The 23,031-nt window shown below is 35.7% G+C and overlaps 1 protein-coding gene across 1 annotated transcript; it reads right to left on the bottom strand.

The window, feature by feature from the left end:
• Positions 1-430: 430 nt before the first annotated feature.
• Positions 431-15,379, bottom strand: LOC137401427 (glucosamine-6-phosphate isomerase 1-like). Its single transcript, XM_068087764.1, has 6 exons — positions 15,224-15,379; positions 12,986-13,087; positions 10,594-10,776; positions 7,123-7,253; positions 4,445-4,606; positions 431-973 (listed from the first exon to the last, which is right to left on the bottom strand). Exons 1-6 carry the CDS (start codon positions 15,345-15,347, stop codon positions 866-868), a joined length of 810 nt encoding a protein of 269 aa, XP_067943865.1. The 5' UTR covers positions 15,348-15,379; the 3' UTR covers positions 431-865.
• Between the last annotated feature and the right edge of the window lie 7,652 nt (positions 15,380-23,031).

Genomic DNA, 23,031 nt, shown 5'->3' with positions numbered 1-23,031 from the left:
AGCAGTATCAATTAACGCTAAATGTCCAATAACACGCTGAATAACATACTGAACTTCAGTATGCTATTCAAAAAAATTTAAGTTTATTTTTTCATATGTATTCTTATGTGTGAGGTTTGATGAATGAAATGTTTTTTTGCAATTTTTGTTATTATAAGTGTTATTTACATAAGCATAAATAATTTCTTTGGTGTAAAAATAACAAAACGTCAGGGGCTAAAAAGTCCGGCGCTAAAAAGTCCGGCGCCAAAAAGTTCTACATCGCTAATTTGTTGTTATCAGTAAAGACCTTACAGTCTTCACTTCTTGTTTTACGCTTGATTAGTAAATCTATTGCTACAAAAGCTGACCAAGAGCTGACCAAGAGCTGACCAAGAGCTGACCAAGCTCAACATCTGACTGAACACGTTAGGAAATTGTCAGCAAAGAATTTGAGTTGTTTATAGTGTATTTGGAAGGTAAATTATCTAGAGTGACAAAAAAGAAAAATTCAACACTAAATATGTTATAACAGAATAAACCGTTATATCCAGCACCTGTTAAAGAGATGACAACTCACGGCAGTTATGCTGTGAAGTAAATTGATAACTGGCCAATAAAATGGATTGATATCTATCAATAACGACAAAAGAAAACATTAACAACAAGTATTTAACATAAGTTAATGAAAATATTTCGTGTCTTGTTATTTCGTGTCTTCGACATAAATATGAGACCTTAATAGAGCATTTAATTCATTCAACGATATAGATTACAACTTGACTAGCTGCTAGTAGATTATGCCTAGACCAAAACATGAGGTAAAAACTATCGTATAAAAACAACATACGCCAACGGGCTATCAATCGTACCTTTGTGTCTACGATTAACAGTACTGGTGCGTCGCCTCTACACACTCCTGAAGTGATTTGAAGTACTTGTAGGTCGCCACTCTTAGTTCTGAAGTCGCATCTTCATCAACTATGAACAGCACCTGTGAAAGAGTGACAACTTGTGTTTGAGCAATTCCTTGAAGACCAAGTATGACGTCTGCTTAGCTCACTGCAAGCAGAGGCTGTGTATGTTTTATAAAAGCCAGTGTGACACAAAGAATAGCTCTGTGATCTTGGCTAGATATGTCTGAGTTCAGTGGCAAAGAAAGTTCAACGACTGGAGACGTGCCCAGTTGCAGAGAGCAATTTAGGGTTGGATGTCATTTCTTTCACTACCAGTCGACTTTTATGAGATTTGAACTCAAAGCTATTGAATGTAGGTCAGACGTTTTCAACCACTAGGCCACGGCTGCTCGTTGGAAAATGACAATTCAAATAAAAAACTAACAGCTCTTTCGTTTAAGTGTCTAAGCAAATCTAAAAAATTAGTTTTTTAAATTAAAAATTAAAATGTTTGTTTTTAAAATCAGTAAAAGTACTCTGTCCACTTTACCAGATTTTAATGCTTTGAAAAACCACAAACAAGTTAGCAGCAAGTATAATTCCTCGATTGCAATGGAATGACATTTCAGTTGCTGATTACCAGATTGTATGACAAATCTTTACTAAAAAGAGCCTGTCATTCTGTCCGTATGTCCGGTCGGCAAAAAGATTCCATCTTACAAGATTTGAACTAGCCGCACTCTGCTTGGTAGACTGACACTCCACACCTGCGCCAGACGATTGCCTTAACACAATTTGGAATAATTGTGCATATGTTTATTACACCTGACAATCTGTCACGATGCACTGGACAACCAGTTTAACTAAATTTGAAATTGACTGAGGCCAATGAGATGTGAGAGATAGCAAAATTGGCCAATGAGATGGAGGCAAGGCTTAATCATATTGACCAAACAGCAACATGGCAAGTCTGGTATTGTTGCCATCTGGCGTACATGTTAGGTCAATCAAAATAAGTTTAGACTCCGATTCTCTATACTAACCGATAGCCTTATATGCAAAAACCACTCTATGAAATTCCAACAAGCTCTCTATCTGTCTGTGATACACTGAAGTACTAGATCGGTGACACGTTGATGTGCAGGTAAATTCTACTGCAGAAACCCCATTTACCAAAAACTCGAAAACGACAGCAGACGCTCCTGTACCATATACCTCCTATAGCATAAATTCCACTTGCAAAGCATTTATGTAGCCTTTGCTTCTCACTATGTAAAACAGTCCATATGACATAAAATGTCAATTTAGTGCAAGTTCTCAAACTCGATTTGAATAGGGAGACTCTGATAGCCTTGAAAATATCACTTTCTCTCTTGCCGCACTTGCCAGAGAAAACAACATATAGGGTTATCTTTATTATATATACTAGTACCCTGACAGTCTAATTAGGCATGAGAGATCGTCAGATGTGTCGATAAAGCACAGAGAATAAGTAGCTACGCAATTATTCAGATGTACTAAAAGGTGATCGATTGGTACAGGCGTTAGAGTTACCAGCTGAGTATTGTCAAAACTTCTTTTATCCAAACAGGTGACATTTGCATAAAAGAAGTTTTGACCACCAAAGTTCTTTTATCCACCAGGGTTCTTTTTATCGAGCCCAGGTGATGGATGATGGGCAGATAGACTAGACACCGCTCTTATTATAGTACAGATATTTTTGTTTTACTTTATTTTAGACATATTCTGAAAATAAAATACCTTTTATTATTTTTCAGTTGCAGTTTAACAAAAAAGGGAAAAGATTTTTGTAAATTGACTTTGAATGGTGCGCTCTTCTTAACTTATTGTAAAATTACCGCAACCCTGGACCAAAAGCCGAGTGAAAGGGATAAGAAAACGGAGAAGAGTTGTCAATACAGTAAAACTAAAGTTACTGTAAAGTCATTAAATTTATAATTTATGTCTAGTTTTTTCCTTTTTAAAGAGCCAAAGGAGTGGGCTTGGGAAGATCTTGGAGCGGATTAGCCAAAGGAGTGGGCTTGGGAAGATCTTGGAGCGGATTAGCCAAAGGGGTGGGCTTGGGAAGATCTTGGAACGGATTAGCCAAAGGGGTGGGCTTGGGAAGATCTTGGAACGGATTAGCCAAAGGGATGGGCTTTGGAAGATATTGGAACGGATTAGCCAAAGGGGTGGGCTTGGGAAGATCGGTTGAACGGATTAGCCAAAGGAGTGGGCTTGGGAAGATCAGTTGAACGGATTAGCCAAAGAAGTGGGCTTGGGAAGATCTTGGAACGGATTAGACTATTTACACGTGTTTTACGGTTCGCTCAACGTAAAATCCCATAACGTAAACCTTCTCGAAACCGATTATTCATGTTGTAGGAGTGTCTACTGCACTCTGATGTGAGTACACTTAGAGGTGGTACAAGCTTAGCCTGGGCATGACTCTCGTGGGGGATTGGGAGAGAGAACCTGGGACACATAGCAAAAAAAAGGTAAGATAACTTCTGCAAAACTAGCGACATATGTTACATATGACGCTCAGACTGATACTAATGGAAGCGTGTCGTTAATTTCAGACCTCACCATGTATTAGATGTGGCGCGTTTAAAAATCTATTGTCATGGTCACGTGACTTGATCTAGTGAAAGGTTCTATGTTTTTAATAGGCTGGGTGGTTACGTAGTACCCCGTTTGATAATAAAACGATAAGAACCATAGGTTACTATTCTCTTGCGTTTTCATGTTAGCAGTTTCATTTCATATACTGATAAAAAAATGGAGCGATTCAAAATTACTATCAAAGTTAGGCATAGTCACACTGAGATCAGAACAGTTTCAAGCTTCAAAACATATTATCGCAAGTTTTGACCAATTTATAGTTCTTCCTACTGGCTTCGGAAAGAGTATTTGCTTTCAGATGGCACCGTTTTGCAGTGGTAGGGTCCGAGTTGTTCATAATAACTGTCGCGAGTAATCATAATACTCGCAATTAAAATAAAACTGAAATTACTTTTTACTAGATAAACTTTTCTTTACTAGCAGCTTGCAATTCATTTCTGTTGTTCTATTGCTATACGTTTGCTATGTTTGTATAGTTATTGTGATTTTTTTTATTTACTTGATTTAATTTTTTATTATAATTAAATCAAAACATAATTAATTGAATATATGAAACAATATAACTCCTGTGATTGATTTATTATGCAACCAACATTTCATACTTACTAACCAGCGTTTGTTTGCTGTCAATTCAGATTAAAAATAATACATAATACTCGTGTAGATCATAAATAAGACCGTCACATGATACTCCTTCGGAAATAACGATTGTGATATTAGCGACTGCAGAAGTCGACTTTTAGAGTTGTCTTCCCCGCGTTTTGCTATGTGTCCCAGGCTCTCTCTCCCAATCCCCCACGAGAGCCATGCCCAGGCTAGTACAAGCTCATAATCAAACAATATTGGCATCACAGCATTAAGGCAAAAAAAACAAGACGACTCCAAAATACAAAGGTCTTATGAGACTTCTGTCTGGTATTGAAGACATTGGAGCAGAAAACTACCTTAGGATGTTGTTGCAGGGCGGACACCGTCCACATGTGGGACACTCCTTCCTCAACTGCCATCTTTAAGGCATAGGCTTTGTTTCCTCCAGTTATCAATATCATCACCTGTCTAGCATCCATTATTGTCCCAACTCCAACGGTCAGCGCCTGCTTCGGCACCTATGAATCAGATCAAGCAGCCAATGACGCGTTTAAACAACAAACAGAAGTTTATTAGGAAAGACTGGAAGAGAATAGTTGAGTGAAAGAGTGACAGACGGGATAGAAGAGATGGGTGGAATAGAGTGACAGACGGGATAGAAGAGATGGGTGGAGTAGAATGACAGACGGGATAGAAGAGATGGGTGGAGTAGAGTGACAGACGGGATAGAAGAGATGGGTGGAGTAGAGTGGCAGACGGGATAGAAGAGATGGGCGGAGTAGAGTGGCAGACGGGATAGAAGAGATGGGTGGAGTAGAGTGACAGACGGAATAGAAGAGATGGGTGGAGTAGAGTGACAGACGGGATAGAAGAGATGGGTGAAATAGAGTGACAGACGGGATAGAAGAGACGGGTGGAGTAGAGTGACAGACGGGATAGAAGAGACGGGTGGAGTAGAGTGACAGACGGGATAGAAGAGACGGGTGGAGTAGAGTGACAGACGGGATAGAAGAGATGGGTGGAGTAGAGTGACAGATGGGATAGAAGAGATGGGTGGAGTAGAGTGACAGACGGGATAGAAGAGATGGGTGAAATAGAGTGACAGACGGGATAGAAGAGACGGGTGGAGTAGAGTGACAGACGGGATAGAAGAGACGGGTGGAGTAGAGTGACAGACGGGATAGAAGAGATGGGTGAAGTAGAGTGACAGACGGGATAGAAGAGATGGGTGGAGTAAAGAGAAGAAGGAAAACCAGAAAGATGAGGTATGAGAAAAAGAGAATGATAGAGAAAGAAAAGAGGTAGAAATGTTGAAAAAAGAAAGTGGAGAAACTCAAACAAAAGAAGGTGAAATAAGAATGAAGGGAGAGGATGGGAGTTCAACAGGGTAAGAGTGCAGAGTCAGAAAAGTGAAATGAAGGCGATGGGAAGGGTGGGTGTTCAATAAAAAAAGGATGATCAAAGACGACAACTTCGTGTCCAGAAAAAGCTCTATACTATAATGCATTATAATAACAAACATGGGATATACTATAATGCATTATAATAACAAACATGGGATATACTATAATGCATTATAATAACAAACATGGGATATACTATAATGTATTATAATAACAAACATGGGATATACTATAATGCATTATAATAACAAACATGGGATATACTATAATGTATTATTTATAACAAACATGGGATATACTATAATGCATTATAATAACAAACATGGGATATACTATAATGTATTATAATAACAAACATGGGATATACTATAATGCATTATAATAACAAACATGGGATATACTATAATGTATTATAATAACAAACATGGGATATACTATAATGCATTATAATAACAAACATGGGATATACTATAATGTATTATAATAACAAACATGGGATATACTATAATGCATTATAATAACAAACATGGGATATACTATAATGTATTATAATAACAAACATGGGATATACTATAATGCATTATAATAACAAACATGGGATATACTATAATGTATTATAATAACAAACATGGGATATACTATAATGTATTATAATAACAAACATGGGATATACTATAATGTATTATAATAACAAACATGGGATATACTATAATGTATTATAATAACAAACATGGGATATACTATAATGTATTATAATAACAAACATGGGATATACTATAATGCACTATAATAACAAACATGGGATATACTATAATGCACTATAATAACAAACATGGGATATACTATAATGCATTATAATAACAAACATGGGATTTCAGATCGTACCATCTAATCATCAACCATTTAAAACCTTCATAATTATTGTTCAAATAAAATTGGAAGCAAAACATTTTATGCGCTAATAAAGTGAATCAGTTGCCAACATTGTTCTTTAGCATGTTGGTTTTAGAATGAGTGGATTAATTTGCCATTTTTCTATGGTAGCAGACATTTGGAGTGGAGCTAAATTCTTGATATTTCAAAGTATTCATATAATGTCTTGTTGATGATGACTTACGCAGTACCTTAAGATATATATTTCACTTATAAGTTCACTCAGAACAGAATTATTAATTGGGTGTAATAATATGTGCGGGAAAAAGGAAATAACAAGAAAAGTTGTTATTTCTGTATTAGAGAAAAAGCAATGCAGCCCGATAACCATTATTGATTTTTTATTCTTACCTGAAAAAAACTACGGAAGTATCCTTAGCTTCTAACAGCTAGCAGGAATGATCAGCCTGAGCTTACTTACTGCATCCCACAGAACATGTACAGATTTAACCCAATTACTTTTGTTTTAGCGCAGTATGAATGTAAACATTTTCATAAAACTTGCCATCATCTCGATGTTTTAAAAAATAGAAACTTATGATTAGAAGACAGTATTTAGCAACATACAGAAGTGGCCATGAAACTGAAATTTCCACCTGCTATCACAATAGTAAATATCAACAATATGGTGGGAGAGAGTTCTGTGTGAAGTATCAGGTGATCATCAAAAACTGTGGAAAGAAAGTCTGTCCACTCACCAGCTCCTCGTTGCCATCAAAGAATCGTTTGTTGGCCTCTACTGTGGTCCGAGCAAGCGTTTTGAGCCTTGTTCGAGAGACCAAGCTGGAGCCAGGCTCATTGAAAGCGATGTGTCCATCATCCCCTACGCCTAGAAATGAGACCAACCAAACTTTACCAGACAAGCTCAAACCATCCCTGGACAGAAAGCTGTCTAACAGAACTCTGGTTAATAGTAAACCTTATAAGATTCAAACTGTTTTTCACTGCGCGTCTTTTCTTCGAATGGGTTCGGAGTTGTTTCCACTCCAAATCATAGAAATGGACAAATCTGAATGCATTCGGCGCCATTTCGCTTCACTTCATTTCGTGAGGCCTGAATCAATAAAACTCAGCTAAGCTCTCCCCAGTGGAGGTAAAAAAATTCAGCGCATAACCACGTGGGTATCTGCTATGAAGAAGTTCTACTGCTACTAACTACTGCTTCTGCTTGACCTGTTGCCTTTGCATTAAAATTACATGCCAAAGATGGGTTGGTCGTACGAAGATGATGAAGTAATTACTTTTTTTATTGAAACTAGTTGAATACGAATGAATTAAAAAGGGAACCGAAAGCGATTTCACTTTAACAAGTTGTTTGAGGAATCTATACGCAATCTTAGAAAGATCTATAGTGCAACACCAAAACATCAAAAGAGTGGGTGCGACTTCCTTGGCAGTGGAAGCAACTCCGAACCCATTTAGAGCATGGACACGCAGTGTTTTAACCTCAACAAGTGAGTAGGAGACCAGCAAGAAGAAAATGGGCTATTTTACTCATATTTTATTCAAACAAAGCAAACTCATCATAATATATTTATTAGCTAAAAAAACAGTCCATAATTTCAATTTTTGTTTCCAGGTGATAAGAACTGGCACTCACACCTACACCCCACGGTATTTCTGTAGCTGTTTAGCAATGCAGAGCCATAACAATAAACCATATAACTAAATACTTGAGATTTGATAACAGCATCGAAAACTCAACACAACTTAGTGTTTAGAAACACCTTTATAAAAACTTCAAATAAATTTAGAAATAAATGCATAAACACACATCTCAAGGCAGAAATCAATAAAATCAATAAATTCTCGTACCTTGCAGCTTCGTAAGATTGTGATTGGACTTTTAAATAAAAGGGAAATAAATTTGTCCTGAACATAGCTAGGATATAGCCTTTGGAGATATTTAACAGATGATAGTCATACTAAGGATGAGAAACAATAAGAGATAAAAAAGCATGGCAATCGTTAAAACCTGAACAAGGAGAGTTGTCTTCTCGAATAACTGACAAAGTATGAGGTGATAACTCTGAAATGAGCAAGCAATTAAAAATACAGTATGTACGTAGATCCGCTTATGGCGTAACTAATGCATTCCAAGAACCTTTACATTATAGGGAATTTAAATACAGTAATACGAAATGTAACAGACATGCAAATTGTCTATCCACTCCAAGATTGGTCCTTTAAACAGGAAAAATCTAAACCTAACTTTTTAATTTAATAACTACCTACAATAACTGTGGAATAATTGGTTTGCATTGAGAACTTTTCTGTTTTTATCTCTTTCACTTGATTTAGTGTACATCATTACAGTAATTTTACGTAACGATAAGGGCAGCGAACACCTTCAAAGTCCGTTAAGGGCCGCGAACACCTTCAATGTCACGTTAAGGGCAGCGAACACCTTCAATGTCAGGTTAAGGGCAGCGAACACCTTCAATGTCAGGTTAAGGGCAGCGAACACCTTCAATGTCAGGTTAAGGGCAGCGAACACCTTCAATGTCACGTTAAGGGCAGCGAACACCTTCAATGTCACGTTAAGGGCAGCGAACACCTTCAATGTCACGTCAAGGGCAGCGAACACCTTCAATGTCACGTTAAGGGCAGCGAACACCTTCAATGTAAATTTGAATAAATTTTTTCAACTTTTTTTCTAGACAGACAGGCCTATGCTGAAAAGAAACAGATGAAAAAAAAAACATTGATATTTGTAATAAAATAACGCAAAAACAAATATTTACTGTTGTAAGAGCGATGTCCGTATGACCGTCTGTTTTTCAGAAGCCAGGGTTAAAGGTGAAGATACAAGAACGATTTCAACGAGACTCCAATTCGTGACAATCAGCTTGGTAGACCGACATTAACTCCTGCACTAATCGACCACTTTCGGTTATTTCAGAATAATTGTACAGCTACTTATTCTCTTAGCTTTATTGGCACAGCTGACCATATCTCATGGCATGCTAGACTGTACCATTCTTATATATACCAGAGTACTAGTATATATATATAATAGAGATATATTATACATACCAGAGTACTAGTATATATATATAATAGAGATATATCATACCTACCAGAGTACTAGTATATATATAATATAGATATACTATACATACCAGAGTACTAGTATATATATAATAGAGATATATTATATATACCAGAGTACTAGTATATATATAATAGAGATATATTATACATACCAGAGTACTAGTATATATATAATAGAGATATATCATACATACCAGAGTACTAGTATATATATAATATAGATATATTATATATACCAGAGTACTAGTATATATATATAATAGAGATATATTATACATACCAGAGTACTAGTATATATATAATAGAGATATATTATATATACCAGGGTACTGGTATATATAATAGAAATTTATTATATATACCACCAGAGTACTGGTATATATAATAAAGATATATTATATATACCAGGGTACTGGTATATATAATAGAGATATATTATATAACTGCTGACCTTAAAATTCCTCAACCAAGAATCAGCTTACCACACAACTTATGCAAAAAAGTTTCAAAGAGGCTTGCTCTGTCTCCAATAATAAAGGTAACTAACTGCCTTTAGGTAATAAAGAGAAAACTGCTTTGCTTTCTTTCCAAACTGCTTTGCTTCGGTAAAGGGAAAAACTTGTATAATAAAAGAGTGTCAAAAACGGTTACAGCCTTGAATGGTGGTGATAAAATATTGTAAACATGTCTATGCCACCAAACATCAAAACATCTAAACACAACAAACACTCAACAACCACATCCAAACAGATCTGTACCACCAACCACTCACCATATCCAAACATGTCTGTACCACCAACCACTCACCATATCCAAACAGGTCTGTACCACCAACCACTCACCATATCCAAACAGGTCTGTACCACCAACCACTCACCATATCCAAACAGGTCTGTACCACCAACCACTCACCATATCCAAACAGGTCTGTACCACTAACCACTTACCATATACAAACAGGTCTGTACCACTAACCACTTACCATAGACAAACAGGTCTGTACCACCAACCACTCACCATATCCAAACATGTCTGTACCACCAACCACTCACCATATCCAAACAGGTCTGTACCACCAACCACTCACCATATCCAAACATGTCTGTACCACCAACCTCCTATAAAGAGATCGATTCCACCGGCAGCTTTAATTTTCTCCTCATAAAGTTGACATTCCTTTTGCAGGTCTTCCGCGTTTCCATCCAAAATGTTTACATTCTCAGATGGGATGTCGATATGCTTAAAGAAGTTGTTCCACATGAATGAGTGGTAGCTTTCAGGGTGGTCTCTCGGAATAGCTGTAACAAACAAGATATTAAATATGTGGGTGGCATTCCTTCAGTCAGTCTTACAGGAAACAGGTATCAAACTACAATCAGAAGAACCAAAACGTGACTAACAAGAGATGACGACTAACAAGAGATGACGACTAACAGGAGATGACGACTAACAAGAGATGACGACTAACAAGAGATGACGACTAACAAGAGATGACGACTAACAAGAGATGACGACTAACAGGAGATGACGACTAACAAGAGATGACGACTAACAAGAGATGACGACCAAACAAACTGTTAATTAGTTTAAGGGAAGCAAATTATGGTTGACTTATGATTAGTTGCTTTAAGGCTTTCCAGCAGACACAGTTCTTTGACTAAGGCTCTCTAACACTATGTTCGCATGACACGAACGATGTGGATTTGTCATTGTGTGCATGATGAGTTACTGCGGCGATAAGTGTTTCGATGACATTCGCATAATGCAAAATAACATGTGCGCTTTGTTAAAGAAGATAAGGATATCTACGCTAGAGGTCATGGTAGAGGTCATGGCAGCACCTTCTTAACTGCTCAAATACAAATTACAATAGCTGAAATGTGAAAAATGTTTAAAATGCAATAGCTTGCACGGCATTTTATTCCACATCACATGTAGGCCTAAGTGTCGTTTCCATTTGTCGCAAACATGAAACATTCGGTAAAAATTTGCAAATAACAAAACTCATTCAACTTGCGAATTTTTGTCGTTTCCCTTTTGCGGATTGATTGATTGATGCAAACTTGAGAACTAGTACATCATGAAAGCAGCGTGTGAAAAGGTGTGTGTTTTTAGTGATTAATACAAGCAAAGGCTACTAGTTGCCTTTGCTTGTATTAATGAACCAATGATATATTATTCAACCAATGCCAAACTCCTTGACAAATTACCTGGTGAACAAAAGAGCTACAAATCGGTTGACAAAATGGTTAATCCAAATTAAACTGTTAACTACCCAATAAACCCAATACTTCTAAATTTTATAGCAAACTTTAAATGTGCTGCCTTCTCATAATCTTATTTTGAAAAGGTGCCCTAGTTATTATTCTTAGAAACTTAAACCCATCAAAGTTTTACAATCAAACTTGATTAGTTATTCAACAGATAAAGGTGTATGTTTTACAGGCCACCATTTTGACAGGCAAAAACAGGGTGAAAATGTGTTTATTCCAAGAATTCCCATAATTCCATTAGATCTGCCGTATGAACTCAAGAGACTTCAGTTTCCAATCAAACTCAGCTTTGCATTGTCTGAATAAATGTCAAGGACAAACACTAAAAGTCATTGGACTGAACCTGATAGAGCCAGTGTTCTCTCATGGCCAACTTTATGTATACCTCTCAAGAGTTGGTAGCCGTAAATATTTGTACGTTTTGAAATGAGGTGGTAGAACCAAAATGTTGTATACCGAAAAGGACTTCCGAAATAGTGTCTCAAGACTGTACCCAGAACATTAACAAGGTCTTTTTAAATATCACATTTCAATCATCTAATTATTATTACCATGTAGTACTATCAAATGTCACACTACACATTTGCTTTCAAGTAAAATGAAAATAATATTTTTTACATATTCAAATATTTTTTACATATTTAAATATCTTCCACAGCCCGAAGAAACGTCAGGTACATGCACCAGTTTTATTTCAATTATATAAAACAGGGCTTTATTATTTGAATAACTGACTGACAGGAACATTATATTGCTCCTGACAATGATTTATAAATAGTTAGTGCACTATACACTGAGTTGTCTGCTCATGTTAAGATATTTAAAGAAGAGTGAGCACAAATCCTAATCTAATATTTTTTAGATACTAAAGAACGATTATTGTGAGGGAATAAAGACATACATGTAAATATTGGTGAATAGGTGTCCAATATTCAATAAATAGCAGCTTATTGGAACTCATTGATACATACAATAAAAAGTGCATGACAAAAAGATTTTCAGAACTGAGAAATTGAACTCGAATCTTCCTGCACCAAATACTGGTAAATAAATATTTGGATATTGAAATAGCATTAGCAAACTTACCCTCATTAATAGATACATCACGAGATGCAAGAAAAAGGAATAGCAATGATATGGGATTGAACTTGCATTCTCCTGCATGACATAAATAAGATTTTAAACAATGAAAGAACACCAGGTGCCACTGATAATAAAACTAAACATTACATACCACAGTATTCATCCATATTAAATGTTCTCACATACTGGAATGATATCTCTCCTTGTTTGTAATACTCAACAAGTTTGGAGTACATGCCAAGAGGAGTTGAGCCTACAAAGAGGGAGAAAATTTCACATTTGACTTCAGACCTGCAGTTCATGTATTATCTGTCCTGCTGATTAAGAAGCATGAAACCTACTACCAAATGTAGGTTTCACTATTGTAGTGTCAGCCCTTGACACTACAATGGAGTTGTCCCATCACGGGAAGCTGACCTTGAATTATTCATTGACAGCGACAAAAAAAAGAATGGTTGTCTACTAGAACGTTTAAAATGTATTACAGAAAGTAGCTATGCATGAATAATTTTATTGCTTAGATCAAATTTTTAAAGGAAAATATTTAACATTTTTCTACTTTTAAATTAAAGCTTTCTATGAGTTTATTCTCAAAATTTTTGCTTATGTAACAGAAAAGATTCAACAAGATTCTCACTCATCTGTCCAGTGAATATAACTATCAGATGTCAGGTTTCAGACTTTATACTAACTTATCAGCTTTGAGTGTCTAAGAGCCTCAACTCTGGAATTTCAGTGAATCTCATCTTAGACTTTATGAACGTTCATCTCTGGATGTTTTATTTCCTTCTACCAATGTTCCCGCACCTTTACCTCTCTTTCCTTCAACATACTGATTATCAAAATAAGAAGTATTACAAATTAAATCATTATTTTGCTTGAATTAAAACTCAATTTATATGCTGAAGTGTCTGGCTGAAATTAAAAATGAAGGATTTATTGTTAAAGCAAAGGTCAAAGGTCAAGTCACAATTTTTCATATGAGAAACATATTAAATAAAAGATTAAATCTAGAGCAGTCCTATAGTAGGGACTTAAGATCCTTTGATCTCCAACATCCTAACTCTACAATAAATAACATGAATAGTTAACAGACATCACTTGCTCTTCCCATAAGCAGTCTTACAGCAAACAGCAATAAACAAGGTTAATAATTTAGTCTCCCTCTTTACATTTCTAGACATGTTAGTCGATGAGCAGACAGACAGGGAGAGTGACAGCATTGTGGGTAATTAAATACCCTGTCTCACTCGGCTGCCTAGACAGGGATCAATTACCCTACTAAACTGCTGAGAGCAGTTGATTCCATTACGCATCAGGTTCAATTCACACACAAATTAAAAACAGACTCGGCAGCAATCCTCCTAAATATTGAGCTTAGAGCATATTTTGTATTGAAACTACACGCTGTATTATCCTCAGTACAGTGCAGGTACTACCAGATGCAAGTTGAAATTTCTTTTCTTAAATATATGGACTTTATTGGAAAAATAGCATCTATTTGATATAATAATATTTGAGTACACAGTGAAACTGTATGAAATCAGGTCATACAGTGAAACTGTATGACCTGATTTTAATTAAGCAACATGTGTGAAAAATCAAAATGTTCATCAACAATGAATAAAAAAACCTCCTGCCTTTCAGCTCCCTTTCAGCTCCCTACTCATGGCAGAGAGAGCAGTCTAATCTGTATTGATGATTTACACTGTTTCTATTGTGCAGATGGTGCGGTTTTGTAACATTTTGGACAATCGCGCTGTAGATTAATGCGGGTACTTTGTTAAAAGAGATACAAATATTCTACACCAGAAAACATAGCGGTGCACGCCGGTCGCTCAAATCAAAATAGGAATGACTAAATTTGGTAAATATTTAAAATGGAATGCGATGCGCGGCATTTTTTTGCACATCATTGATAAGTGTCGTTTCTATCTTTTGCAAGCATAAAACATTTAAAGATTTATGAGAAACAAAACTCGCTTGATTCACAGGTTTTGGCCGTTCAAAATAAAGCAGTTTTATTTTATGAATATGAAAAGAACAGCTGTTATATAATGAAGACACCTAGTCCTTGTTTAAAAACTAAAACTTGACCCGTTGCCAACATCGTAACACTTTATTTTCAAACGTGCTTATTAAATTAAAATTTATTATTAAAATTAAATTATATATATTAAAATATCATTTTTAACAAATCTGTATATTTACAAAGAATATTTTGCCAAAGTTTTTTCTGCAAAATTCTCTAAAAAATTCCAATTATTGTATTAACTTATGTAGATGTGTTTGTGGATAAGCCTGGCCATCCCTCTTCCACCGTACAAGTCCAAGAAACATTTTACTAGTGTATAAACTCAAAAACAATTAGGTCAAAGATGAAGCTTACCCGTTGGGAGTCCAAGCACGTAGTACCGAGATGGACCAGGCTGAAAGCACTTGATCTGCTTGACGACATATTGGGCGGCGTGTGTAGCCACCTGATCTTTGTTAGACTCGATCACCAGCCTCATCTTTTATCCCCTCAGTCTATTCAGCCAACTACCTGCACAAAAGAGAGATAACATAATTCAACACATTCATGATTATATCTTGAAGAATGCGACAAGAATGAGGTAAAACATACGGATCAGACCTCATTCACTATGTCCAAAATATTTGTAGTTATCCTTCCAAACGTATGACAAACATCGTTTTCTATTCCGAGACACCAGCATATTATATCAACCATCATATATTTCAGTTTATAAACTTTCTGTCACTACAACAATCAATTCACTATCCTGACTCCTCCACAATACTATTAGATTATCAACTTTTAAAACACTTCCGTTCAACACACTCAATAATTCCTGATTTCGCTCTTTTTACTTCTTGTTTTAATTTTAATAATGAACTACAAAATTTTGTTGATGATTACTAATGACAATAGAAAGATATACAATATCAAAATAGAATATATATATCTATAAAATGCTGTCAACTCAGTCAATATCAAAGTAGCCATATCCTCCACGTTGTAACAAGATAGCTTGGTGTAAACAATTCGATGACACAACCTTAAAAGTCACAGATAGTACATTATTTTAACATTAATTAGAGATACAATAGACACTGATACCCAACATTTCATATCTGTGTAAAAACAAATGTGTACACATCGTTTGGAATCGGTGACATCTACAAGCTGAAGGTTTTACATTAAGGGTTCTCAGCAACAGATATGTCAATATGTGAAGACATACAATAAGTGTGATTATGCAGTAGTAATGTTTCGGTATGTTAGAACCCATTTAGATTTGTCTCCTCCCGTCTGCACTCACTTGATGACACACTTAAATGCTGCTGACTACTCATTTTACAGCTGCCTACGCATCGTCCAAGTAAGTGTAGTATGTAAAAAGGCTGTTTTCCTATTTTTAGAGCATTCAAAGATGAAACCAAATTTTAGCAGATTTTATCAGAATGTATCAATATTTTTCAATCATTTGTAATTGTTTTTGATGTTTGAGGTCATCTGACTACCGAATGTTTCAGGATTAAAATCGACAAAATCTGACCACGGTTGAAACACTCACATTCAAGCAAAGTGTTACTATGATGCATATAGTTGCACTTCCGCAAATAGAGATCTGTAACACTGCAACTTGAACGCAACAGCAGATGATAATAACGAGAGAGACAGGCAGCCGCGTAGCTAGTGACATCATTTCAGCACACATTTTTCTTCCGAGCGTTTTACTGATAACATCTACTTCTATGTAAGTTCATCTTTGACAATGGCAGGTCTTATTTTTGTAATATTCAAACAAGTTATATGCAATTAAAATAATATTCCTCGTTGTGATAGACAGTGGTGTAAAATGAATTGACTTCCACAGCTACACTTACGTAAAATTTTGGTTCATAACAATACATTTGTAGTTTTATCAGTATTAGAATTTGTTTCTGTGATGAATTTTGAGTATCTCAAACGAAGTTTTACGAAAGCTTCAAAAAAAAGAGAAAAACTCTTTAATAATGCCGCTGCGTAAATAAAGCAACCCACAAGTTGTCTGTACTTGTCGGTGATCTCTACTACTGCTCTACTCTCCGGTGATCTCTACTACAGCTCGCAGGCAAATGTGCTTATGAATTACTTCTTAAATTCTATTAAATGATTATTTACTTAAAATTCTATTAAATGATTATTAACTTATTAAATTCTAGTAAATGATTATTTACTTATTAAATTCTATTAAATGATTATGAATTACTTCATGAGCTAGTATTTCTACCTACACACAGTTTAAAATGATTTCTAAAAAAGGATTAAACTGCCCTTCGTGTTATACTTATAGCTTTATAACTTATACTTATAGCTTTATAACTTATACTTATAGCTTTATAACTTATACTTATGCTTTATAACTTATACTTATAGCTTTATAACTTATACTTATAGCTTTATAACTTATACTTATAGCTTTATAACTTATACTTATGCTTTATAACTTATACTTATAGCTTTATAACTTATACTTATAGCTTTATAACTTATACTTATAGCTTTATAACTTATACTTATAGCTTTATAACTTATACTTATAGCTTTATAACTTATACTTATAGCTTTATAACTTATACTTATAGCTTTATAACTTATACTTATAGCTTTATAACTTATACTTATGCTTTATAACTTATACTTATAGCTTTATAACTTATACTTATAGCTTTATAACTTATACTTATAGCTTTATAACTTATACTTATAGCTTTATAACTTATACTTATAGCTTTATAACTTATACTTATAGCTTTATAACTTATACTTATAGCTTTATAACTTATACTTATAGCTTTATAACTTATACTTATAGCTTTATAACTTATACTTATAGCTTTATAACTTATACTTATAGCTTTATAACTTATACTTATAGCTTTATAACTTATACTTATAGCTTTATAACTTATACTTATAGCTTTATAACTTATACTTATAGCTTTATAACTTATACTTATAGCTTTATAACTTATACTTATAACTTTATAACTTATACTTATAGCTTTATAACTTATACTTATAGCTTTATAACTTAAGGTACTCAGAACTAAACGCTATCAAAATGTTACTGAAAAATTGACTGAAGAACAAAACTAGAAACATGTTGAACAAACTGGGTGAAAAAAGATGAAACGGCATCAGATATTGATAGATGTGACAGTGAGGGATGTTTAATGCAGTAAAAGCAACAGAAATAAAAGCAATTGCAAGAAACAAACACCTTTGATAGGGCACAATAATTAGGTTGAAGGTTAGATTGTTGACATAGGAGCCAAAATTCAAGCTCGCATTGCTACAATACTGAATGTAAAGAACAGAAATAATGAATTTCAAAGTACATCACATGTAACAGTGTTGACTTAAAGGGTCAGTGTTGACTTGAAGGGTCAGCATCGTCAAATCTTAAATACTTGTATCATCAAATTAATAACTTCATGATGAAAATTTAAAATCTTTTGATTTAAAAAAAACACGATTTTTTCCAACCTTGGAAGTTATATAAATACATATTTCTTTCATTTGAAATTTTGTTTGCTGTTTAAGGTGCCCTGAATGCCAAGATGTTTCAAGAGGAAAATCAGCCAAACTTGATGACAGTTGAAACGCTGAGAAAATAAAGACCTCTCCAAAAATGATGTCAGTAATTGCACTTCCTGTTTGTCCCTCTCATTATGACATGGCCTGTTGCGTTCCCCGGCCCATTATGAGGTGCATGCTAGTTGCAGAACTATGCATCTCTAGTGATATAAACTTTATTTTGCAATTGCTCATAGTTGTAGAAACAGAACTTCAAATATAGAATCAGATAAATTGCTATACAAGTGATGCTAAGCAACAACCTGTACGCTCATGTGCAGCTTAAAACACTACCTGATAATAGCTTAGTGTACCGAAATGTAAATTGTATAACTTTTGTGAAACTATAGTGGTTCTGCATGCTTCTGATAGCAACAGTATGTCTTTAAATGTAACATCAGCAATGACCTAAAACCAGTGATCCAAAGTGGTCTAAATTGTTGATTTTTGAACAGCAAGTTCATGTTCAATTCTCAAAGAAGGCCACTCGTGGTGACATAAACCCTTAAATTGTTCTCTGCAACTGGGCCTGTCTTTAGTCATCGATATTTTTTTGCCAACAGGCTCAGACATGTCGAGCCAAAATTACAGCGACATTGTTGATGCAAAAATGCTCTTAAAGACATACGCAACGTCTGCTTGCAGTAAACAGACAGCATACTTGGTCTTTGCAAGACTGTCGACACATATGATGAGAAAATACAATTCATCACGTGATGGATGCTTGGTGATAACAGCATATCGTAAGTCCTCAAGCTTGAGCTGCGCGGCTTGAGGATGCTCACAAACAGATGACTCAGGAAGGAAAAAATAACCCTCTAACAAGCCGTCTGTGGTATCTGTGGTAATTAGGTTTAAAAAACTAATTTCACGGTGTTAAGATGTAAATATACCACAACAAATACATCTATACATCTGTTCGGAACTTCATTACTAATTTTGGGAGCGTAGTTACAACTGCCATGCTGACATGTTCAGCTACATCCAGGCATGAATGCTTTGCTTATAGTACGATAAGGGAACCAGGGGAATTCCCCTCTGGTTGGGAACTCCAGTAGTATGACGTTTAGTAGTGCTGCATTTTTATTGGCTGCTTGTACCAAGTAATGGTGGATATTAATAACAATAATTACTCTACAGTCAACAGGGTAGCTGCAGTACAGTACATTCTGATTTTCATCAGATCAGTACCATAAGTCCTCATGCTCAAGCCGCGAGCTTGTGCTCACAAACAGATGACTCACGACGGAAAAAATAACCCTCTAATAAGCTGTCTGTGGTATCTAGCCGCCCTTACCAACAAGCTGCATATGCCCACAGACCGCGGCTAATGACCGAGGTTTTGTCATCTTTGACCCCTTTGAAAGCGAGAGTGTTAAGACGGGTTTCGCTATACCCTCAACCTCTTGAATCGAAAAACAGGCTACATCAGTACATGTAAAAAGAAATTTCTTTTACTTCCAAGTTCGAATTAAAATTCCTGGACCCTTGCATCAAAAACTTACTCGCATATCTCAACTAGATTTTTTTTGCGCTGTTAGAGAGCTTATAGGCTACACTGTAGGTTTTTCGTGAAGGTTTAGCACTAGCGGACATGGTTGTATCAAGTAAATGAGTTCAGTCTTGAACTATGCTAACGATGTGAAATAACTGAACGCCTGTGGCTTGCTGCAATTTGTTTGATGTGGTGAGTTTTGCACTCAGTTTGGTCCATAGTTTCTGCTTCGATGTCAGCAGGTATTAACATGCTCACAACCACTTGTCTTTCACTCATGCGTCACAAATTTATCTCGACTTAAAGTGATAAATTCTTCATTAGTTTAAAGATTCCATTAACATGACCTTGAAAATAAACGAGTAGGTCGCCAAAACCCCGTACATAAAAGTGTATCATGAATGCGATTCTATGGTTATAGCGCGGGAGCTGAGCAGCGATCACATTTACCGAGAAGCCGCCCTGAGCCCCACGCAAGTTTCAAAATAATAGCCTTTAGCCGTAGTCTATGACTTAAACCAGAAGCCGGACCCAACGACAAGCCACGCGACTTGAGCATGAGGACTTACGGTACTCATTAGAATGAGAGTAAATAAATGGATGGTTGCTCAAAGTACAGTTTCTAACAAAAAGTAAAACAAAACTGTGACTTTAATAAAAAAACATACAAAGTATTGCTGTACGCATGTAGAGTACGTACAGGACAACATTGCAAAATTGTAAACTCATTTTACTTTATTCAATATTCTATGATAACTTGCAGTGGACAACAGTTTTAAAATAGGTGATTAAATGCCGGGTCGATGCATCGTCTTACTCTGCCATCAAAATAGAGTATTGACCGATGCTGGCATCATGGTGAAGAAAGAAAGCTGTACATGTACAAACTTCTAATAAAAATATTATAATGACAGACGACCAGATCTGTGCTGTTCGAAACAAGAACGTCAAGTCAGAACAGCAGGCTGACATAACCTATGAAATTGTGCAAAACCAAATACTAGTTCAATTAAGAAGGTCTGCAGATATTAAAGCTAGTTTGCCATTAACAACCGACTTCTTTAGCGTACAGAAACGTAATATACTTAATATTTGATGAGGTTTTCAAACATTAATTATCTAATAATGCTAGCAATCGATCTAAAAAAGCTGAATATATAAACTATACTGTACAAAGTCAAATTTATTCAACGAAAACAAAAATGTGCGTTTAATAATAATCGAAGCATACCTGCCAACTCTCACGCATTGGGCGTGAGACTCACGCAATTGCCCCATGCCTCACGTATCTCACGCCCTTGTCACGCAATTGCCCCTTTTACCCAAGCAAACCTGTTTTTTTGCCCCAATCTTCAAGTAGCAATCATATACTTACTACTAATAAACAACTATGTATAAACATATTTGTGGCATTCTCATCTATCAATAACCTCCACCTCCACGACATGTGGTTTCCATAGGGAGCTATATTATCGTTCGCTGTAGTGTTTTTATACGCTATGAAAATTTACCCCAGTTATCAAATCCTCGCGTTTTCATTGACCCAAAAATTGACTCTTACTCCTTTTTCCACTCAAGAGTTGGCAGGTCTGAATAGAAGCTATAAAAGAGATAAACGGGGACTCCCAATATTATCTCACACCAATTTTACAGACTAAAGTCGATTTCTCTTTAGTGAGAAAAAATTTCAAATGATTCCAGTAAAATAGTCGTTGAAAACATTATATATCGCGTAATCGTGCCATCTTCTTAGAAAAATAAAGCTTGTATATCAGTATATACTGTATATATGCTGTATATATACTTTATATCAGTATAGTTTATCACCTCAATGATAAACTTGATAAAGTACTGCACAGTAGACAACATGGTTTTAGGCAAGGCCTTTCTTGTGAAACTCAGCTGTGTAGTACTTATCATGATATTGCACGCAGCACCGACCAGGGAGACACCACTCATGCCGTAGTATTAGACTTTGCAATACCCTTCGACAAAGTACCTCACCAACTTTTGATGAACAAGTTATCCAGTATATCTGACATAGATGATAAAATTCTTATGTGGATACATGACTTCCTAATGGCCAGAAAACAAAGGGTGGTAGTTGATGGACACAAATCCGATGAACTAGCTGTGTCATCTGGAGTTCCACAGGGATCAGTGCTAGGTCCCACACCGTTTTTAGTTTATATTAATGACTTGCCCCAGCAGGTTGACTGCAATATTAGTTTATTTGCAGATGACACCTTGATATACCAACCCGTAAACTGCCATGCTGATAAACAACGATCTCAGGTAAACATTAATGCCCTGGAATCATGGGCTAACAAATGGAAAATGCTATTTAATGTATCAAAGTGCTCTGTCATGGTTTTTAATGACAAAAATAACTCTCCCTCAGCTGAATACTTCCTAGACACTGAACAATTAGAAATAGTTGAAGAAACCAAATACCTAGGTGTTATCCTACAATCTAACCTGAAGTTTGACAAACATATAGACTCCAAAGCCAGAAGGGTGAGACAGCAGTTAGGCATGATTAAGCGTGTGCTATATGAAGCTCCTGAAAAGGCCAAACTCTTAGCATATACTAGTCTTTGCAGGCCACATATTGAGCATGCCTCCACTGTGTGGGACCCTTCTACTAAGCTACTACAACATGAACTTGATATGGTGCAAAACAACGCACTACGTTTTATATGTAAACTGAAAGGAAGAGATAGCATCACCAAAGCCTTACATACTTTAATTATGCAAACACTATGTGAAAGACGGAAGGTCAGTAGACAAAATCTGCTAATGCGACTCCTCTCCTCTGACCAGAATCACAACTCATTAATTACCACCTATGATGAATTAATGCAGGACCGATTTAGTACGACTGTCACACAAGCTGCTGGAAGAGGCGATCCTCCTACTATATATGCAAGAACGTCTGTTTATCACAACAGCTTTTTACCAAAGACTGTTCGTGAATTTAAAAACTATACATCACATCAACAATAAACAATTATTTGCTAATATGGCAATAAATTACAATATTATCTAGTGTTAACAACTGCTCAACATATGAGGC

The sequence above is a fragment of the Watersipora subatra genome, chromosome 8 (assembly GCF_963576615.1).
Source record: "Watersipora subatra chromosome 8, tzWatSuba1.1, whole genome shotgun sequence".
NCBI classification, from domain to species: Eukaryota; Metazoa; Bryozoa; class Gymnolaemata; order Cheilostomatida; family Watersiporidae; genus Watersipora; species Watersipora subatra.
Note: the sequence above shows the minus strand (reverse complement) of the source record. Positions and strands in the feature narration are given on the sequence as shown.

Excerpts from the sequence above, each read along its gene's own strand:
- LOC137401427 (XM_068087764.1), bottom strand. The coding sequence starts at position 15,347 with ATGAGGCTGGTGATCGAGTCTAACAAAGATCAGGTGGCTACACACGCC. Across the intron at positions 13,088-15,223 it reads CGTGCTTGGACTCCCAACGG|GCTCAACTCCTCTTGGCATG; the intron begins GTAAGCTTCATC and ends CCCTCTTTGTAG. Across the intron at positions 10,777-12,985 it reads TAATATGGATGAATACTGTG|CTATTCCGAGAGACCACCCT; the intron begins GTATGTAATGTT and ends TGTTTGTTACAG.